The 18,747-nt window shown below is 35.9% G+C and overlaps 1 protein-coding gene across 2 annotated transcripts in view; it reads right to left on the bottom strand.

The window, feature by feature from the left end:
- Nucleotides 1-18,747, bottom strand: part of MED13 (mediator complex subunit 13) — a 270,369-nt gene that overhangs the window by 59,107 nt on the left and 192,515 nt on the right. For both annotated transcript variants that reach the window (XM_048223687.2, XM_026517486.4), the window contains 5 exons: nt 6,636-6,781; nt 5,554-5,751; nt 3,902-4,096; nt 2,782-2,944; nt 2,484-2,594 (listed from right to left, as the gene is read on the bottom strand). In XM_048223687.2, coding sequence (XP_048079644.1) covers nt 2,484-2,594; nt 2,782-2,944; nt 3,902-4,096; nt 5,554-5,751; nt 6,636-6,781 — 813 coding nt within the window. The remainder of the gene's footprint in view (nt 1-2,483; nt 2,595-2,781; nt 2,945-3,901; nt 4,097-5,553; nt 5,752-6,635; nt 6,782-18,747) is intronic.

The following is an 18,747-nucleotide window of genomic DNA, read 5'->3' as shown; positions in this document are numbered from 1 at the left end:
CAGAGTAGGGAAAAGGCAAAGATAGATTTGACAGCAAACTGGCTGACTATCACAGTTAAGTTATCAATGTGTGCCCTACTTCCTATATTCTATGGCAGCAGATGATACACATAGTGGCTCAACATCTATTTTAGGCCTTATTTAAGAATTAAATAAGAGAAACTGATTTGAGGGAAGTGGAGGAGGAATTAGAAGTACAAAATTCAATAATGGAAAAAAAAAGTAAATGATCAGAAACTCTGTATTTCCTAGAGGAGCAAATATACCAAAATAAGTCACATGTATAGATTATACAAAATTTCATTGTATCAAATCTCTCTATACCTGGGAGGAATTTCTGGATATACGAGACACAGTAAGTTTTGAAAAACAAAAGTTCAGCTTAGAAACCAAGAATTTAAACTTAAACTTATGTTTACCAATATGCATTTTGAGGGTCTTCCTCTAAAACCATTTTAGGGGCGCCCGAGTGGCTCAGTCAGTTAAGCGTCTGCCTTCAGCTCAGGTCATGATCTCAAGGTCCTGGGATCAAGCCCTGCATCGGGCTCCCTGCACACCGGGGAGCTTGCTTCTCCTCTCCCTCTGCCGCTCCCCCTGCTCACTCTCACTCTAATAAATAAATAAAATCTTAAAAATAAATAAATAAAACCATTTTAAACAAATATACTTAAAAGTTTCATCTTTCAAGAAGAATAAAGCAAAAATCTAGGTAGGGAACTAAAAAAGAAGAGCCGCTTGATAAAAACGTCAATATATGGAAAGAAAAGCCTAATTTCATTTAAGCATTCTACTGGTCTGAGACTAGGAACTGGCAAACTTTTTCTGTAAAGGACCAGATGGTAAATATTTTAGGCTCTGGAGGCCATACAGTCTGTGTCACAACTACTCAACTCTGTGAAAGCAGCCACAGTTGACATGTAAATGAACAGATGTGACTCTGTTCCAATAAATCTTATGGACATTAAAATTTGAATTTCATGTAAGTTTCACATGCCACAAAATATTCTTCTTTGATTTCTTCCAACTATTTAAAAATGTAAAAGGCATTTTCAGCTCACAGGCCATATGAAAACAGGCAGTGAGCCAATTTTGGCCAATGGATCATAGCTGCTGATCTCTGGTCTCAGACAAATAACATTATGGAGCTCTATATTTGAAGATTAAGTCTGGGTCTGCCCGTCCAAGTGGCTATGGTGTTAAACTATTTTAAACTATTGAACAAGAGCTAATCTATCTATATTTTTATTCCAATCTATCAGCAACAGACAAGTTTTTAACACAGTTGTCAGACTTTAAAAAATTATAGTCTCTAATAGAAGAATCTATGTAGATACATCTAACCTATGCAAAAAAACAAACCAGAACAAGTTGAGAGTCTGTTACCATTCTCTCTCTTTTTTAAGATTTTGAGAGAGAGAAAGAAAGAGAGTGAGTGAGCATGCACAAGCAGGGGTTGAGGCAGAGGGAGAAGCAGACCCCCAGCTGAGCAGGGAACTCAATGCGGGGCTCGATCCCAGGACCCCGGGATCATGACCTGAGCTGAAGGCAGCCGCTTAACCGACTGAGCCACCCCGGTGCCCCTCTGTCGCTGTATTCAATCAAACAAAGCTAATGTAAGAAAAACCTTGGCCCTAACATACAGGCACTCCAGTCCTTTGGCTCACATCTGCGACCAAAGAGTAACCAACTGTTAGCTCACAAGTTCTGGTAAGGGATGTTAGTGCCATTATTTGTTTACAAAATTGCAAAAGCATATGATCTACCTTTCATTTTAGAATAAAATAATAAACTCTAGGCAATATAATCTGAATGCTTCTGATAACCAAATCTCAAAGTCTCCAACATAGAAATAAAATTGCCAAAAGAATTTCAAGTTCATCCATTCTTCTATTAATCTTTAACCAATGTAGTCTATTAGAAAGTTTGTATTTTAACAGTGCAGCTTCAAACCCTTGTAGAATCATACTTTCTGAATCTTATTTCAACATTTCACCTGCCGTTTGCCCAAAAGGATGTTATAGGAAACTGCTGCGCAAAACCTAATACCATATTTACTATAAAAAGGATTGCAGAAATTTTCACCTAGTGTATGTCACCTTTTTATGAGAACCTATGGGAGAAATTTCTCAGGCACTGTGCCATCTGTGAACTCTTTTCTCAAGAGACTTGTGTACCATTTAACTTATAGATACTATACATACTATAATCCGGGATAAAATTCTCTTTTATTTAGTTGTAAAACCAAGCCTTCACAGTTCAGCTCTGGTAACTGTGTAAAGACTATGGCATACATTGTAGGTACTTCTATAATCAGCTCCAAGTCACTGAATTTTTTTTCCCTCAAATTTTCTTTTGAAAAAAAATCCTCACACATTGTGCTTAGGTCTCACTTTGAGCTAGCTTACCTAAGTATTCAACAGCATAAGAAGCTATCACACACACGTATACAGACACCAATCAACTGGGAAAAAAAACAAAACTACCTCAAACAGCTGCAATTTGTTCTTTGTGTGGCTTCAACAAAATCCCAGGATGCTACTTTATCAGGTATCTCTTCTTCAGATAGACCACCTGATGAAGCTGAATATTTCCTCCTAAGATTTGAAATTAGAAAATTCTTTAGAATTCATAAGGTTTTCTAGAACCATGAATTAAACATTAAAATTGAAGTTCAAAAATCAGATTTATAAAGTCATACAAATGACTATATATACTTAAAATATCTCTGTACAAGTAACTACCGACACGCAATATTTTAAACTCGAAAATGAAATTACATACTTGTTCTGTGCTCTGTTCATATTGCATTCTTGCCAAACTCTATCCACCACATGATTTGCTAATTTTCTGGGTATTTTCCCACCATGGTGGCTAGTACTATCAGAGTTGAAGCCATCAGATACTGAAGAAAATTTGACCCACTTCTGGGCGGACTGAGGATCAACTGAAAACAAAAAAGAATAGGCTATAGGACGAAATAAATCAATCAGAGAAAGACAATTATCATATGATCTCACTCATATGTGGAATCTGAGAAACAAGGCAGAGGATCATAGGGGAAGAGAGGAAAAAATGAACAAGATGAAACCAGAGAGGGAGACAAACCATAAGAGACTCTTAATCTCAGGAAACAAACTGAAGGTTGCTGGAATGGAGGGGTGTGGGAGGGATGGGGTGGCTGGGTGATGGACAATGGGGGGGGTATGTGTTTTGGTGAGCACTGTGTATTGTGTAAGACTGATGAATCACAGACCTGTACCCCTGAAACAAATAATACATTATATGTTAATTTTAAAAAAAAGAGAAAGAAGAAAAAAAAGAGTAGGCTATAGAAGAAAAAAAGTACATTTAAAGTAACATTATTTGTGTTTGGGTTTTTCTTTTTGTTTTTTTTGTTTTTGGGGGGGGTTGGTTTTTTTGCTTGTTAATTTGTTATACAATGTACTCCACATCTATCTGGTATGCCTCCATGTAATTTTGAGGCAAAAAGCATGTTACTTTACTTAAAATACAGAAAGCAAAAAATCCAGAGGACATAAACTTGATGGTAGTGTTATATCAATGTTGACTTCCTGACTTTGAGGATTAAATGGTAGATATATAGGAGAGTGTTCTAAAGTTTGGGAAATACACTGAGTACCTGAGCGCAATGGGGCATTGTGTCTGCAGCTTGTTCCCAAATGGTTGAGAAAAAGACCAATGATAACGAATGTATACATCTAGTGAGGGTGATGGAACAAATGCTAACATTTTGGAAATCTGGCTGAGGGAGTTCTTTGTACTTTACATGGAAACTTCTCAGTAAGTCTGAAATTACTTCAAAATAATTATTTTTTAAGTGCTGATATATTCAGGACAAGAGATTTATAACTAGTGATCATGAAACAGATTGATACAATACCTGTTTGGACTTCCTCAGGAGATGTAGGTGGTGTAAGAGTAACTGAAGACATAGCAGGATCTCTTGTGGAAGCAGGCACTTGGTGGACACCCAAGCAAGAAGCTGAACAGTGAGAGGATCCCACAGAGCTAGGAGTAGGAATGTCTGACTGAGGGACTAGAACAAAGCATGCTGGGTAGATCATTCGGACACCAGCTGAAAGGAAAAAATAATGGACAAGAAAATAAATTACCACTGTGACTATAGTGGGGTTAGGTTCACTCAAAAGTGCTGTAATGGAAAATTACATATGATTGTATTTGTTTAACTAAAATAAAAATATATTTAATGTATTTTTATAAATATATTTTCCTTTTGGCACAATGTTTTTTGGAAGAAACTACGAGAAGATTTAGTGGTTACCTTCAGTGAGAGACTCAGAAGCAAGCAGCTTTCTCTTTTCATTTTTGGATTTTCTAACCATGAGAGTGTATTACTTTTAAGTCTTTATTTGCAAATCTGACAAACTATAAAGTGTATTATTTAAAAAAAAAGTTTTTAAGTTTAACAAAGGTAATCTGGGCACTAGAATTATGGACCGTTTCCTGCTTTCTTCTTCATAGATCTTTTTATGAAAGCCTAATATATGATTGTGTTTTGTTTCTGGTTTTGTCACAACTACCCTGGTAGTAATGCATTTATTGAAATTCAATACTGGTATTCTTTTTATTTAAAAAAAAAAAAAAACAAAAACATGAATAAGGCAATGTTCATATTGTAACATTGCCATATGATTCCATTAAACACTGCTGCAGATTCTAATCCTAATAATCTGCTCAATTATACATTCCCCACACCTCCCCCATCTCTCTAACATGGAGTATACCTATTCACTCCATTGTTAGGCTAGGCTGAGTGACCTGCATGTGATATACACCAGATCCCAACAGGAGCTTTAAATGTGCTTGCAAGATCAGTGCAGCCTCTCTTATTCCTGTCCTTTCCCTCAAGATGAGCATGTCCCAAATATAATTTACCTTGTTAATCTGGGTCCCTGAATGAGAAGACACATAGAGAAGAGCCAATATGAAAAGAGCTGACCTGGGCAGAGCAGATCAAAGCCACGAGTTCTTTAGGTGCATTTTCTACCTTTTAAAAGTTATCAGAGGTAACAGTTTTACCAAATGTTAAAATACTACTTAACACAGGTGGTCAACTTTCCAGCTTCCAAATGTTACTCATTCACAGTTATCTTCTTCCCACCTTTAGTATGCTTATCTCTAGGTGGAATATATTTCCTTGCCCCAATGACTTTGGCAGGCCAAAGTGACTAGTTTTGTCTAATGGAGTATGAGCAGATGTAACATACATCATATCCTAGCAGAAGCTTTAAATATACTTACATAGTTACACTAAGTCCTTAATATTCCTCTGTTCTTGTAAGAACAGCATGTCCCAGATAGTGGGTATTCAATGACCCTACATTATAGAATGACAAAATACAAGAAGCCAAACCACAACCAACATGCAGCCCTTATGTAATGTGAGGAGAAAACAAAGAAACAAATGTTTAATGCTGAAAGGCACTAAGGTATTGGAATTATTATTCAGCAAAATCTAACTAGTACACAGTCACATATTTTCCCCTTAAAATTACTACTCAGAATCCGTACCAACAAGAACTTCTACTGCAGCTAAAGAATCATCTTCCCAATCCATATCTTCCTGTTTTTCTTCAGACATCTCCTTTAAGCAAGATGAGATAGGATAGAATTGTTTCCATTCACCAATCAATTTTTTGGTAGCTGAATCAGACATCTTGAATGCTTGTCCTGTGAGAGTGCCATTTAGTCCAAATGGGCTTAAGATTACTAGAAACCCAAGACAGACATCAAGTAAGTAACTGAAGACTGGTACACCAAATAAGATCACATTGAATAGTTTGACAAGTAATTATGTAATCTAAAAAAGAAAAGGAAACTCATAACAATCATTTCAGAGAAAAATTTATTATACTTCATTACTGTGAAGATAAAGCACAATATTTAATTTACTATAAATCTTAAAATTTTGTCCACCCAAAAAATCCTAGTTGGTAAGAATTTCAACATGAGTTGGGGTTATATGTATATCCTTCAACTTCTCTTGATTTCCAGTAAGAAAAAGCAATTTGAAGAAAAACTGAGTGTGTGTGCGTGAGTATAAATCTAAGTACTTTTATTATGTACTGCCATGTAAATTTTTAAAAAGCAAATCCTAGGGTTAGAATTAAAACAAGACCACACTGTCAGTCCTTAAAAACAAATCAGCAATCTTGTATAAATATCAAAGTCCCTATGTACCAATGTTAAAAATGGCTTATGTGACTGGACACAAAAGATGACCTTGAAAACATAAACATATATATCTGCTAAGTGCTATTTAAAAGAACACTTTAAAACATGCTATCATTCATGTGAAAGAATTTTTTAAAAATAATACTTGTTTTAAAAAACTTGTTTCATTGATTTAAAACTCTAATAGGGAAGAAGAAAATAAACTACATCAGAATCATCACTAGGCTGAAGATCAGGAGAAATACCAAAATTTAAAATTACCAATTGCAATCATGGAACATTGCATCAAAAACTGGGGATGTACTGTATGGAGACTAATATAACAAAATAAAAATTAAAAAAAAAAAATTACCAATTGCAATAAGAGTTTTCTTGAAACAATAAGAGATCAAAATATCCAAGCCAGTAAAATAATCTACCTTGAAATGGGCTATTAGACTGTTGAGCAAGGGTGATATGCTCTTCACTAAGAAGGTATACAGGTTGATGTTGGTTAATTTCCACACTGGTACAAACATTGCTGTCTCCATGCAAGAAAAAGGTGAAAGAGCAGGACAAGTGTTCACTAATAAAGAAGAAAAAGTTATATTTTAGTGATGATTAATAGCCAAAATAAAAGTTAACTTGCTTTTTCTCTTTAACCCAAAAATTCTACTTCATCATCTGAAGGGGGGAAAAAAATCACAGATAAAAGCAGAGATTTAGTTCTAAGAAATGTTCTTCACAGCACTGTTTATAGTAGTAAAAGCTGCAAATAGAGGAACCCGTAAACAAGGTAGGTACACCCACACATACCCTTATAATATAGTCACCAAGGTAAGTTAAGGTAAAGGGGAAGTGAGTTTAATGGCAAGGGTAGGCCACCAAAATAATATAGTCTCAGTTTTTTTTTTAATTGAGTGTAAAAAATCTACATGTGCAACTGAATTAAGGATGACCCAATTTTTGTTTATTTTCCCTTATAATTAAAAATTAAATACAACTGTATTTTCTCATTTTATTATTTCTGAAATTGGGCTACATTCAATCAGCCAAGCATTTAATGTACTGCCCTCCTCTGACCCCCAATGGTAAGTTATTTTAAAGCAATGATGGATCTCACAATTGAAGGCATCCTAGAATCGAAGCTATATGCAAAGTAGAGCATCTTATGAAATTTAGATATGGCTGGGAAAATAAAAGTTCCCAAGAGGAAAGCACAAGGATCCTTAGGATAAGACATAGAAAGGTCAAATGGCCCAGAAGAGGAGACTGTACACTAAGAAGAATCCACTTTTCTTACTTCTTCTCCACACATTTATCGTAAGAATTCATTTTGGGGTGCTGGGTGGCTCAGTCGGTTAAGCGGCTGCCTTCCACTCAGGTCATGATCCCAAGGTCCTGGGATCGAGCCCTGCATAAGGCTCTTTGCTCAGCTTCTCCCTTTCCCTTTCCCTCTGCCTCTTTCCCTTCGCCTGCCCCTTTCTTCCTTTCCCTTTGCCTGCCCCTCCCCCTGCATATGGTCTCTCTTTCAAATAAATAAATGAAACATTAAAAAAAGTTTTGTCTTGAAGAACCAGTTCTTTAAAATATAATCATTAATAAACTAAAAACCTGTTGTATCTATCTATAAGCCCTCTTGAATTATTTCTGAAAAACTCAAGGGCACAAAAAATTAAGTTATAGTAAAAGTAATACTATAGCTAACAAAAGTGGGGAAAAAAAAGTCAGATCAAGGGGTGAAGAATAATGCAGAGCTGAGAATGTCTTCATTTTATATATATATCAGGGAGCCAGCAGATTGTCTTAAGTTGACAGAACAATCAAGAAACTGAAATTTCAAGCATATCACTCAAGCTAAAAAATATCTAACAGAAAAACTGACAATATACTATCACTACTAGAGCAAATCTTATCTCTCATGGTAAAGAATCAGTAGATACTGTCTAAAGTTGATTAATCAAGGTCTAGAGCTATAAGCATCTCTGTAATTATGACAGTAACCACTAGAAGTAGTAAGCAAAAAAATTAAAACACAAAAGATGGAAAACTAAACCTGGTTACTTCTAGGGAATGGGACTAAAGCAATTAAGCAGGGATCTTCAGGTTTTCAAAATTTGTAATATTCTATACTGCTTAAATCATATTACTTTAAAATTTTTAAAAAATAGGGGCGCCTGGGTGGCACAGCGGTTAAGCGTCTGCCTTCGGCTCAGGGCGTGATCCCGGCGTTCCGGGATCGAGCCCCACATCAGGCTCCCCTGCTATGAGCCTGCTTTTTCCTCTCCCACTCCCCCTGCTTGTGTTCCCTCTCTCGCTGGCTGTCTCTGTCTCTGTCAAATAAATAAATAAAATCTTTAAAAAAAAAAAAATTTTTTTTTTAAATAATTAATTATTGGGCTGCCTGGGTGGCTCCGTCAGTTAAGCGTCTGCCTTCAGCTCAGATCATGATCTCAGGGTCCTGGGGATCAAGCCCTGCATGGGGCTCTCTGCTCAGCAGGGAGTCTGCTTCTCCCTCTCAAATAAATAAAAAATCTTTTACAAAAATGATGAATCATTTAATCAATGATTACTGTATCTTTTCCCACCCCAGCAGCTTTTGTTGCTTTTTTTAAGAAAATAACTTAATTTTGGAATAACTTTAAATTTACAGAAAAGTTGCAAAGGTATCATACAGAGTTCTCATATACCCTTTACCCAGTTTCCCCTGAAATTATACATCTTACATAACGATAATACATTTGTCAAACAAGTAATTAACACTGGTACATTAATTCCAGTCTTTATTTGGATTTCACAAGATTTTCCACTTAACCATTTTTCTGTTTCAGGATACAATCCAAGACACCACACTGCATTTAGCCAATAGATTTTTCCCCCCAGCCTTACTGAAGCATAACTGATAAAGCCAAATAGTTTTTAAATAGGAAATAAAATTAATTATTTTAATTATTTATTAAATATATTAAGCTTGTTACTCATATGATTGAAAGACCAATCCTATTGGAACAGCTACTGGTTGAGTAATTACAAAGCCTATAGATATTTGCTTTGGTATAAGAGTAAAATCTAAAATAATCACCAAGATAAGATACTTAACTAATAACTTTGAGAACTGTCCATCGAAAAGCGGACCATTGCTAATGCCCATTTAAAATAAAGACAATTTTATTCTTTGCTTTCCAGCAGTGCTAAGGCACCCATACTATAAAATAGGGGGAAAAAAAGTACCAAACACAAACCTAACTCCAAAGACTTAAAGCGAAACACACACACATTCAAAAGAACTCTGCATCAAACTTAGTATTATATTCAGATCTAAATGCACTATATACTAAGCCACCAAGTGAAAGCAAGTATTATTTCTTTATTCAACAAGTATTCTGTGGCTAAGCACATGGCACTATACTAAAAACACATTTAATTAGTGTCATGTTTTAAGGGCTATTTAAAGACCAGGTATAGGATCTATGAGAATGTCTCAACAAGACCTAGATAATGAAAACAAACTTTAATTCCTAAATGGAAAAGAATCAAACTTGGGTAACAACATAAAAGTTATTCTTATGTCTCATGGTACATCAGCCTACCCCCAATATCTATTTCTTCTCCAACCTCATCTCTTACTAATTTAAGTCTTCCTTTAATACTTTTCCTTCTCCTCAACTGGCCTCTCTGTAGTTCCTTAAACACACCAGGCCTTTGTATCTACTGTTACTCAGTCTGAAACACTTCACATATCTACATTCACCTTCATTAGCTTTTTTTGTTCAGATACCTTGTAGATGACAGTTTTCACCAATCACCCTACTTTAAACTGTCCCTTAATTCCTATTCTGGGATAGGTTTCATTTGGGTAAATAATCACAATCTAAAATTTTAGTTTACTTTTTTCTTATAGTTGCCCCAGAGCGTGAGCTCTATTGGAGGAGGAATCTTCTTTGCTCAAGGCTGTATCCTCAGCTTTTAGAATAGATCCTTGACACACAGTAGGTACGCACTAAATACTGTAGGATAAAGTCTGTATCTGAGCAACTTACTTCTAATCAAACATTCCTTTTCTTATCAAGTCTGTATCTGTATAGTTGTCCAAAGCTAGAAAAGTAAATCACCCTTAACTTCTTTTTCCTAAACTCCCTATGGTCAACTAATCCATCACCAATTCCTACTGATTCTAATTCTTAAATATCCATGATTCGTCAGTTGTCTTTTTAAGGTCTGAATAACTATTAGAATCTCTAATTTATCTTCTTTTCACTGCTGCCAGCAATCTTTCTAAAAATTAATTCTGATCATGTAACTGGCAGGCTCAAAATCAACAGATGCCCAATGCCTTAAGGACTAAAAAACAAAACAAAACCTCAAAAACCTTAGTACAGCACTTTGGATCCTTTGTTATCTGATCCTTGCTTAACTTTCCAGGCAGAGGTACTTAATCCACCAAGAACCAGAACCCCTCCTTTGTTTACCACAAATTCCTCCCCATCTATTAATCATTCTTCAACACTCCTTTATTTTTTTTAAAGATTTATTTTAGAGAGGGAGAGAGCGCCCAGGGGAGTGTGGGGAAGGGCAGAGGGAGAGAGAATCTTTCAAGCAGACTCCCCACTGAGTGAGAAGCCCTTCCCTAGGCTTGAGCTCAGGACCCACGAGATCATGACCTGAGCCAAAACCAAAAGCTGGACGCTTAACTGACTGAGCCACCCAGGCAGCCCACTTCAATACTCCTTTAAACATCATCTCTGTGCTCCCATAATATTCTATGCTTATCATAATATTTATCGTAACACTATTATTTATTTAACTAATTGAATGCCCTGCCAAGTTCTAAATTTCTTGATAAAAAGAATTATAACTTTAATATTATAGAAAATTGAGTTATTGGTCCCATTTCTTCACTCCCTTATTTCTTTAATCATGGTAAAAAACATAACATAAAATTTACCATCATAATCATTTTTACGTGTACTGTTCAGTAATGTTAAGTATAGTCACATCGTTTTGAAACAGATCACCAGAACTTGCAAATCTGAAATTACACCCACTAAACAACAATCCCTTCTTTCTACCTCTCCCAGCCCCTGGCAACCACCGTTCTATTTTCTGTTCTATCAATTTGACTACTTCAGCTCTACCTCATGTAAGTAGAATCATACAGTTTGTGTCTTTGTGACTGGCTTTTTTCACTTAGCATGTCCTCAAGATTGATCCATGGTGTAGCATGTGACAGGATTTCTATCCTTTAAAGGGTGAATAATAATCCACTATGTACATAACACAGTTTGTTTAACCATTCATCCATCAATGGACATTTGGGCTGTTTCCACCTCTTGGCTATTGGGAATAGTGCAGCTATGAACATGGGTATGCAAATCTCTTCAAGATCCTGCTTTCCGAGGAAACGAAAGCAAAATGAACTACTGGGACTTCAACAAGATAAAAGGCTTTTTTTTTTTTTTTAAGGATTTATTTATTTGAGACAGAGAGAGTGCACAAGCAGGTAGCAGGGGCAGAGGGAGAGAGAGAATCCTTAAGCAGACTCCCTTCTGAGCACAGAGCATGATGCAGGTCTCAATCCCAGGACCATGAGATCAGGACCTGAGCCAATATCAAGAGTTGGTCGCTTAGCCCACTGAGCCACCCAGGCACCCCAATATAAAAAGCTTTTGCACAATGAAAGAAACAATCAACAAAACTAAAAGGCAACCTTTAGAATGGGATAAGATACTTGCAAATAACATATTTGATAAAGGGTTAATATCCAAAATCTATAAAGAACTAATCCAACTGAACACCCAAAAAACAAATAATCCAGTGAAGAAATGGGCAGAAGACAAGAACAGACTTTTTTCCAAAGAAGACATCTAGATGGCTAACACACACATGAAAAGATACTCAACATTACTTAACATCAGGGAAATAGGAAACAAAACTACAATGAGATGCCACCTCGCACCAGTCCAAATGGCTAAAATTAACAACTCGGGAAACAAGAGGTGTTGGTGCAGATGCGGAGAACGGGGAACCTTCTTACACTGTTGGTGGGAATGCAAACTGGTGCAGCCACTCTGGAAAACAGTATGGAGGTTCGTCAAAAAGTTAAAAACAGAACTATCCTATGACCCAGCAATTACACTCCTAGGTATTTAGCCAAAGGATACAAAAATACAAAAACTGATTTGAAGGGATACACACACCCTGATGTTTACAGCAGCATTATCGACAATAGCCAATTACGGAAAGAACCCCAAATCCATCAACTGTGAATGGATAAAGAAGTCATAGTATACATATACAAAGGAATATTACTCAGCCACAAAACAGAATCTTGCCCTTTGCAACTACGTGGATGGAGCTAGAGTATATTATGCTAAGTGAAATAAGTCAGAGAAATACAAATACCATATGATTTTGCTCACGTGGGGAGTTTAAGAAACAAAACAGATAAACGTGGGTGGACGGGGGGAAGAGAGGCAAACCATAAAACAGACTCTCAACTACAGAAAACAAACTGAAGGTTGCTGGGGGGGGGGGTGGGCTAAGTGGCTGATGGGTATTAAGAAGGGCACTTGTGATGAGCACTGAGTGTTACATGTGATGAATCACTACATTATATTTCTGAAACTAATATTACACTATGTTAAGTAACTAGAATTTAAATAAAAACTCAAAAAGAAAACAAACAAGATCCATTCTATTCTCTTAGAAGTAGGACTGCTGGATCACATGGTAGTTCTAGTCTTAACTTTCTGAGGAACCTCCATAAATGTTTTCCATAGTGGCTGTACCATTTTATAATCCCAACAATAGTGAACAAGGGTTCCAATTTCTCTATCCTCACTAACACTTGATAGTTTTCATTTTTTTGATAGTAGCCATCCTAACTGATGTGAGGTGGTATCTCATTGTGGTTCTGACTTGCATTTCTCTGATCAGGGATATTGACCATCTTTTTATATGCTATTGGCCATCCCTGTATCTTTGAAGAAATCTTTGCAAGTCTTTTGCCCAATTTTAAATTGGGTTACTTGACTTTTTGTTGCTGAGTTGTAGTTCTTTACACATGCTGGATATTAACCCCTTATCAGATACATAATTTGCAAACATTTTCTCCCATTCCATAAACTGCCTTTTCACTACTGATGCACAAAGGTATTTAAGTTTGATACAGTTCTATTTGTTTATTTTTGCTTTTGGTGCCTATGCTTTTGGTGTCATAACCAAGAAATCACTGCCAAATCTAATGTCTAAAGCTTTCCCCGTTTTCTTCTAGAAGATTTGTTTTAGGTCTTACATTTAGGTTTTTAATCCATTTTGAGTTAATTTTTGTATATAATGTAAGATAAAAGCCAACTTCATTCTTTTACCTGTGGATACTATGTTTTCCCAACACCATTTGTTGAAGAGACTGTCTCTTCCCCACTGAGTAGTCCTGGCACCCTTGTCAAAGATCATTTCAATACATACATACTAGTTTATTTCTGGACTTTCTACTCCATTGGTTTACATGTCTGTATGCTAGTACCATACCGTTTGATTACTGTAGCTTTGTAATTATGTTTTGCTCACCCTCTCTTCATTTAGGGTCTTTGGCGTAACACTGCAGTTCCTCCCATTAGAGGCGAAATATACTGCCCCAACCTTGACTCAGGCTTGCTTTGTGACTTGCTTTGGCCAAGCAGAAGCTTAAAACATGCTTAAACAATCTGGATTGCCCTCCAATGCTTCTTTCATTGCCATGAGAATCATCTGAAATATACTTTTACCCAACTTACAGTTTACAATGTGGAGTAGACTGGCTAACCGCCAGCTGATCAGCAGATACATTAATGAGAATATCTAACTGCTGCGTTAAGCCTCCACATTTTGGCAGTGCTTTGTTATACAACAGTGCCCAATACAGAAACTGGCACAAAAAGTGAGGTCTACTGTGACAAAAATCTAAATATGTGGCATTGGCTTTGGGACCAGCTGATTGATAGCAAGGAACATAAGACACTGAAAAGTGATGAGGGAATTATTAAAAGGTGACCCATGTTATATAATAGAGAAATATATCATAGAACTCTCGCCAGAAGGGGCGCCTGGGTGGCTCAGTAGATTAAACATCTGCCTTCGGCTCAGGTCATAATCCCAGGCTCCTGGGATCGAACTTCGCATCGGGCTCCCTGCTCAGCCAGGAGTCTGCTTCTCCCTCTCTTTCTGCCCCTTCCCTTTGTTCATGCTCACTCTCTCTCGGAAAAATAAAATCTTAAAAGGAAAAAAAAAAAGAATAGTTGCCTGAAATAATCTAGAAGGCAGAAAATGTGCCTAATGAATTTACAGAGTTGGAGAAAAAAGATCAAGTCAAAATGTAATTTGATTGTTACTAACTATACTTGATAAGGTACTAAAAGAAAGAAAAGAGATGAACTCAGAAAAAAACCTGATGGTTTACGAGCATAATTTAGAATACAGACAGCCTCTAGGCTAGAAAATAATACTATTTTTCAACAAAGTGATGGTATGGCCTATATATAATACAGTTTCAAGGAAAAGACCAAATCAAGAGTGTGATTCTAATACCCCTTATTAAAAATACATGATTCTTGATACCAGCTGAAACATTAGGATTTTCAAAAATTACTCCTAAGCCTCCATACATTTTTCTCAAAGAAGGTATCTAAAGTAAACAAGCGTATATGCAATAATTTTGTTACTATATGTGGGAATGCATAGTCACATTTGTACTTTTCTTTCTTTCAATGTCCTCTTTTCTGACGCAGTTCTTCTATATTTGTTAAGGCTGAGTAATAGAGCATATAAATATGTAATTCCTAAATAGTATTTTTGTCTTGGCAAACCACTAATGTTTAATTTCTGAGAGGGATATGTCCATTTTATGTATTGACATAAAACAAGCAGAAATCAATTTTCAAAGCATTTTTCTCTAAACAAAAAGGACAGAATTTAAAAGACAAAATGCTAAAAAAAAAAAAAAAAGTTAAGAAAAATTCATATTCAACTGGTTAGAATGACTATATTTCTTACCATTACAAAGTTTTTTTTACAAATTTTTAAGGAAACTTTAGAAGACAAATATTTCTCAATAAAGGGAAAAATTTTAAGAGTTTAAAGGGGAATTACTAACTAAAAATACTTATGTTGAAAGAAAACATTTTTTAAGAAGTGAGTCCAGTAAGAATAATCTATTACACAGAAAAATTGCAACTTGATTAGTTTTAGGGATCAAGTAAGTATTCTATAAAAATTATTATGAGTGCTGTGTGCTTATTCAGTATCTGAATAGCAGATCTTAAAATCTGAATTGCAAATATTTCCAAGAACATTTGCAAGTATAAGCAACAACCTGAAACAGTCTCATGTTCTTTATCTTTAAAAGACAAAGAGGATAGGAAACCTGAATCTTACATCCTCATTATTTACCATTTTTAATCAGTGAAGTATAGTTCTTAAAAATACAGTTTCCAACTATTTCATATGTAAATATTAAATGAGAATTAAAAAGGATACTCAAAATGGATTTTTGCCATGACATAAAAAGCAAATAATGTGACTCAAAATTTTCCTAAAAAGATTACTATAATTTGGAAAATGTTTTTTAAATATGTTACTTATACTCTATTAAGTATTATTTAAGAAAATAAATGTAATCTGGCATATACGAAAACCATGGTATAAAATATAGCCTTTCCATATGTCCAGTGAGTACTTGACCATCTTAACTTTTAAATCAGAAAAATTTGGCTGACATAAAGTGAAAAATTTGTTTCCAAAGGGTTTTGTAAAAACCCAATTATACATACAAAAGTTTAATACGTATACTGCTTTAGGAGGGGCCATATCTAATTTATTTTTAGCACTTCTGTTAGGTAGGTACAGAAAGAGGATATCTCATTTTGCTGTTAGAGAATTCAAGGCACAAAGAAGTTAAAGGGCTTGTCTTAAATCGTAAAACTAGTTAAAGACAATGTTGACTTAAAACCCTAGTCATTCTGGGGCCCCTGGGTGGCTCAGTAGGTTAAGTGTCTGACTCTTGATTTTAGCTCAGGTCATGATCTCAGGGTTGCGAGATCCCTGTGTCAGGCTCTATGCTAGGCATGGAGCCTACTTAAGATTCTCTGTCTCCCTCTGCTCCCAAACCCCTGCTTGTGCATTTTTTCTCTCAAAAACAAAACAAAAAAAACAAAACACCCTAGTCATCCTAACCAAAATGGGCAAAGGACTTAAAAAAGATACACAAATGACCACCAAGCACATGAAAAGATCCTCAACAACACTAATCATTAAGGAAATGCAAATCAAAACTATGATGTACCATTTCAACCCACAGGATGGCTATTATTAAATAAAACATTTTAGAAAATAAGTGTTGATGAGATGAGGATGTGGAAAAATTGAAAGCCTCCTAGTGGGAATGTAAAATGGTGCAGCTAATATGAAAAAGTATGTCAATTCCTAAAAAAGAAAAAAAAAAAAATCAAACACAGAATTACTATATGATCCAACAATTCCACTTCTAGGTATATACCCAAAATAACTAAAAGCAGGGATTTGAACAGATATTCGCACACCAATATGTAGCAGCATTACTCAGAACAGACAAAAAGGGGAAAAACCCATTCGTCCACTGACAGATGAATAAACAAGATGTGATATGAAAATACAATGGAATATTACTCAGCCTTAAAAAGAAATGAAACTAATGGGGCACCTGGGTGGCTCAGTTGGTTCAGTGTCCAACTCTTGATTTCAGCTCAGGTCATGTTTGGAGTTGTGAGATCGAGCCCTGCGTCGGGCTCCATACTGGCTGTGGAGCCTGCTTGGCATTCTCTCTTTCCCTCTCTCTCTGCCCCTCCCCCACCCCCAAAAAGAAAAAAAGAAATGAAATTGTGGTTGCTTACTACAATGATGATGAGAACCTAAGGACACTATGCTAAATGAAATAAGCCAGACACAAAAGTACAAATACTATGTAATTCCACTTATATAAGGTAACTAAAACAGACAAATTCATAGAGACACAAGGTAGAACGGTGGTTACCAGTGGCTGAAAGGAGGGGAAAATAAGGAGCTCCTTAATGGACAGACTTTCAATTTGGGATGATGAAAAAAGGTTCTATATATAGTGGTGACAGCTGCACAATGTGAATATCCTTAATGCCACTGAACTATACACTGAAAAATGGTGTACTGATTCCATTAACTTCAACAGTTTCCAAACCTGTTTTTTGTTACAATCGCCTGGAGATCTTTTTAAATTCCGAAGCCCAAGCCACACTTTAAACAGTTTAAAACAGGCATCAGTATTTTTTAATCTCTCAACGTCATTCCACATCCCAACAAGTTTCATTACTGCATTAATCTATATTTCTGTAGCTTTCACAACATTTTTAATTTCTTAAATTTATAGTTATTAACTTCAACATTACGTATTCTGAACATATCTCCAGAACAAGAGACCTTTATTAAAATCCAGAAGATAACACCTTATCTGGGAATTTTGGACATACTTCTGCTCACTTAGGGAACACATTACTTACGCTATAAAGAATACTTAGCAATAATATTCTGGTTTACAGCTTCAAGTGTTCTGCAAGTACTCTTTATATTCCTGTTATTTCCCCAATATAAGAAATTTTTAAGTATTCTGTTTTACTACTTCCTATCACTTTAAAAAGATGTATGTAGAGGAGCACGTGGATGGCTCAGTTGGGTAAACATCTGCCTTTGGCTCAGGTCATGATCCCAGGCCGCTGGTCAGGTGTTGGGCTCCCTTCTCCTCTGTCCCTTCCACCATTTGTGTGTGGGCGCACACGCTCTCTCTTTCTCTCAAATAAACAAATAGAATCTTAAAAAAAAAAAAAAGATGCAGGAAGACAAGATACAGTTGGTCTACAGGGTCCAAAATCTGTCTCATTTTTCATGACCTATAATCTTGCTCCAACATTAGCAAGCTATATGACGTTGGAAGTGACTTAGCCTCTCTGCGCTTCAGATTTCGCAATTGTAAAACTGGAGTAACAAAGTTTTAAGAATTGAGTTAATGTTAAGCCCTAATTTTGAACACAGCCTGGCCAGTTCTGCTTAAGCAAAGGTTTCTCACTACCTTCTCCCCTTCAGAAACAAAACTTCCCTATTATTCATATCTAAAACCAATAGTTCAAAAGGACAGATTTATAGAAGTCTACAGCAAAAATCATGTACGAAATGATAGTAAGAAAAGCTTAACAGAAAGGAAAAAATAAAGAAGTCTTGGCACTTAATTTTTCTCATAAATGTTTCTGGGAAGCATGAGAATGTAGAAAACTGATCATGCAAATCCTCGTGACTCAAGTATCAGAGAAATTTCATGGGTCATAAGTACTATTATATCATCACTTAAGATTTCAGAAAATAGGATGCATAATAATCTTGATGAGACATTAACAAGAGACCAACACAGACAGGCTGCAGAGAGGCAAAAAAAGATAGTAACTATGCCCAACTGGGCAAATAGTGGGTACCTTGACACAAGGTGAAGGTTTCCCCTATCTCTGATTCTAGATCACA

The sequence above is a fragment of the Ursus arctos genome, unplaced genomic scaffold, assembly GCF_023065955.2.
Source record: "Ursus arctos isolate Adak ecotype North America unplaced genomic scaffold, UrsArc2.0 scaffold_24, whole genome shotgun sequence".
NCBI classification, from domain to species: domain Eukaryota; kingdom Metazoa; phylum Chordata; class Mammalia; order Carnivora; family Ursidae; genus Ursus; species Ursus arctos.
The sequence above is the reverse complement of the archived record's forward strand: the minus strand, read 5'-3'. Positions and strand labels throughout refer to the sequence as shown.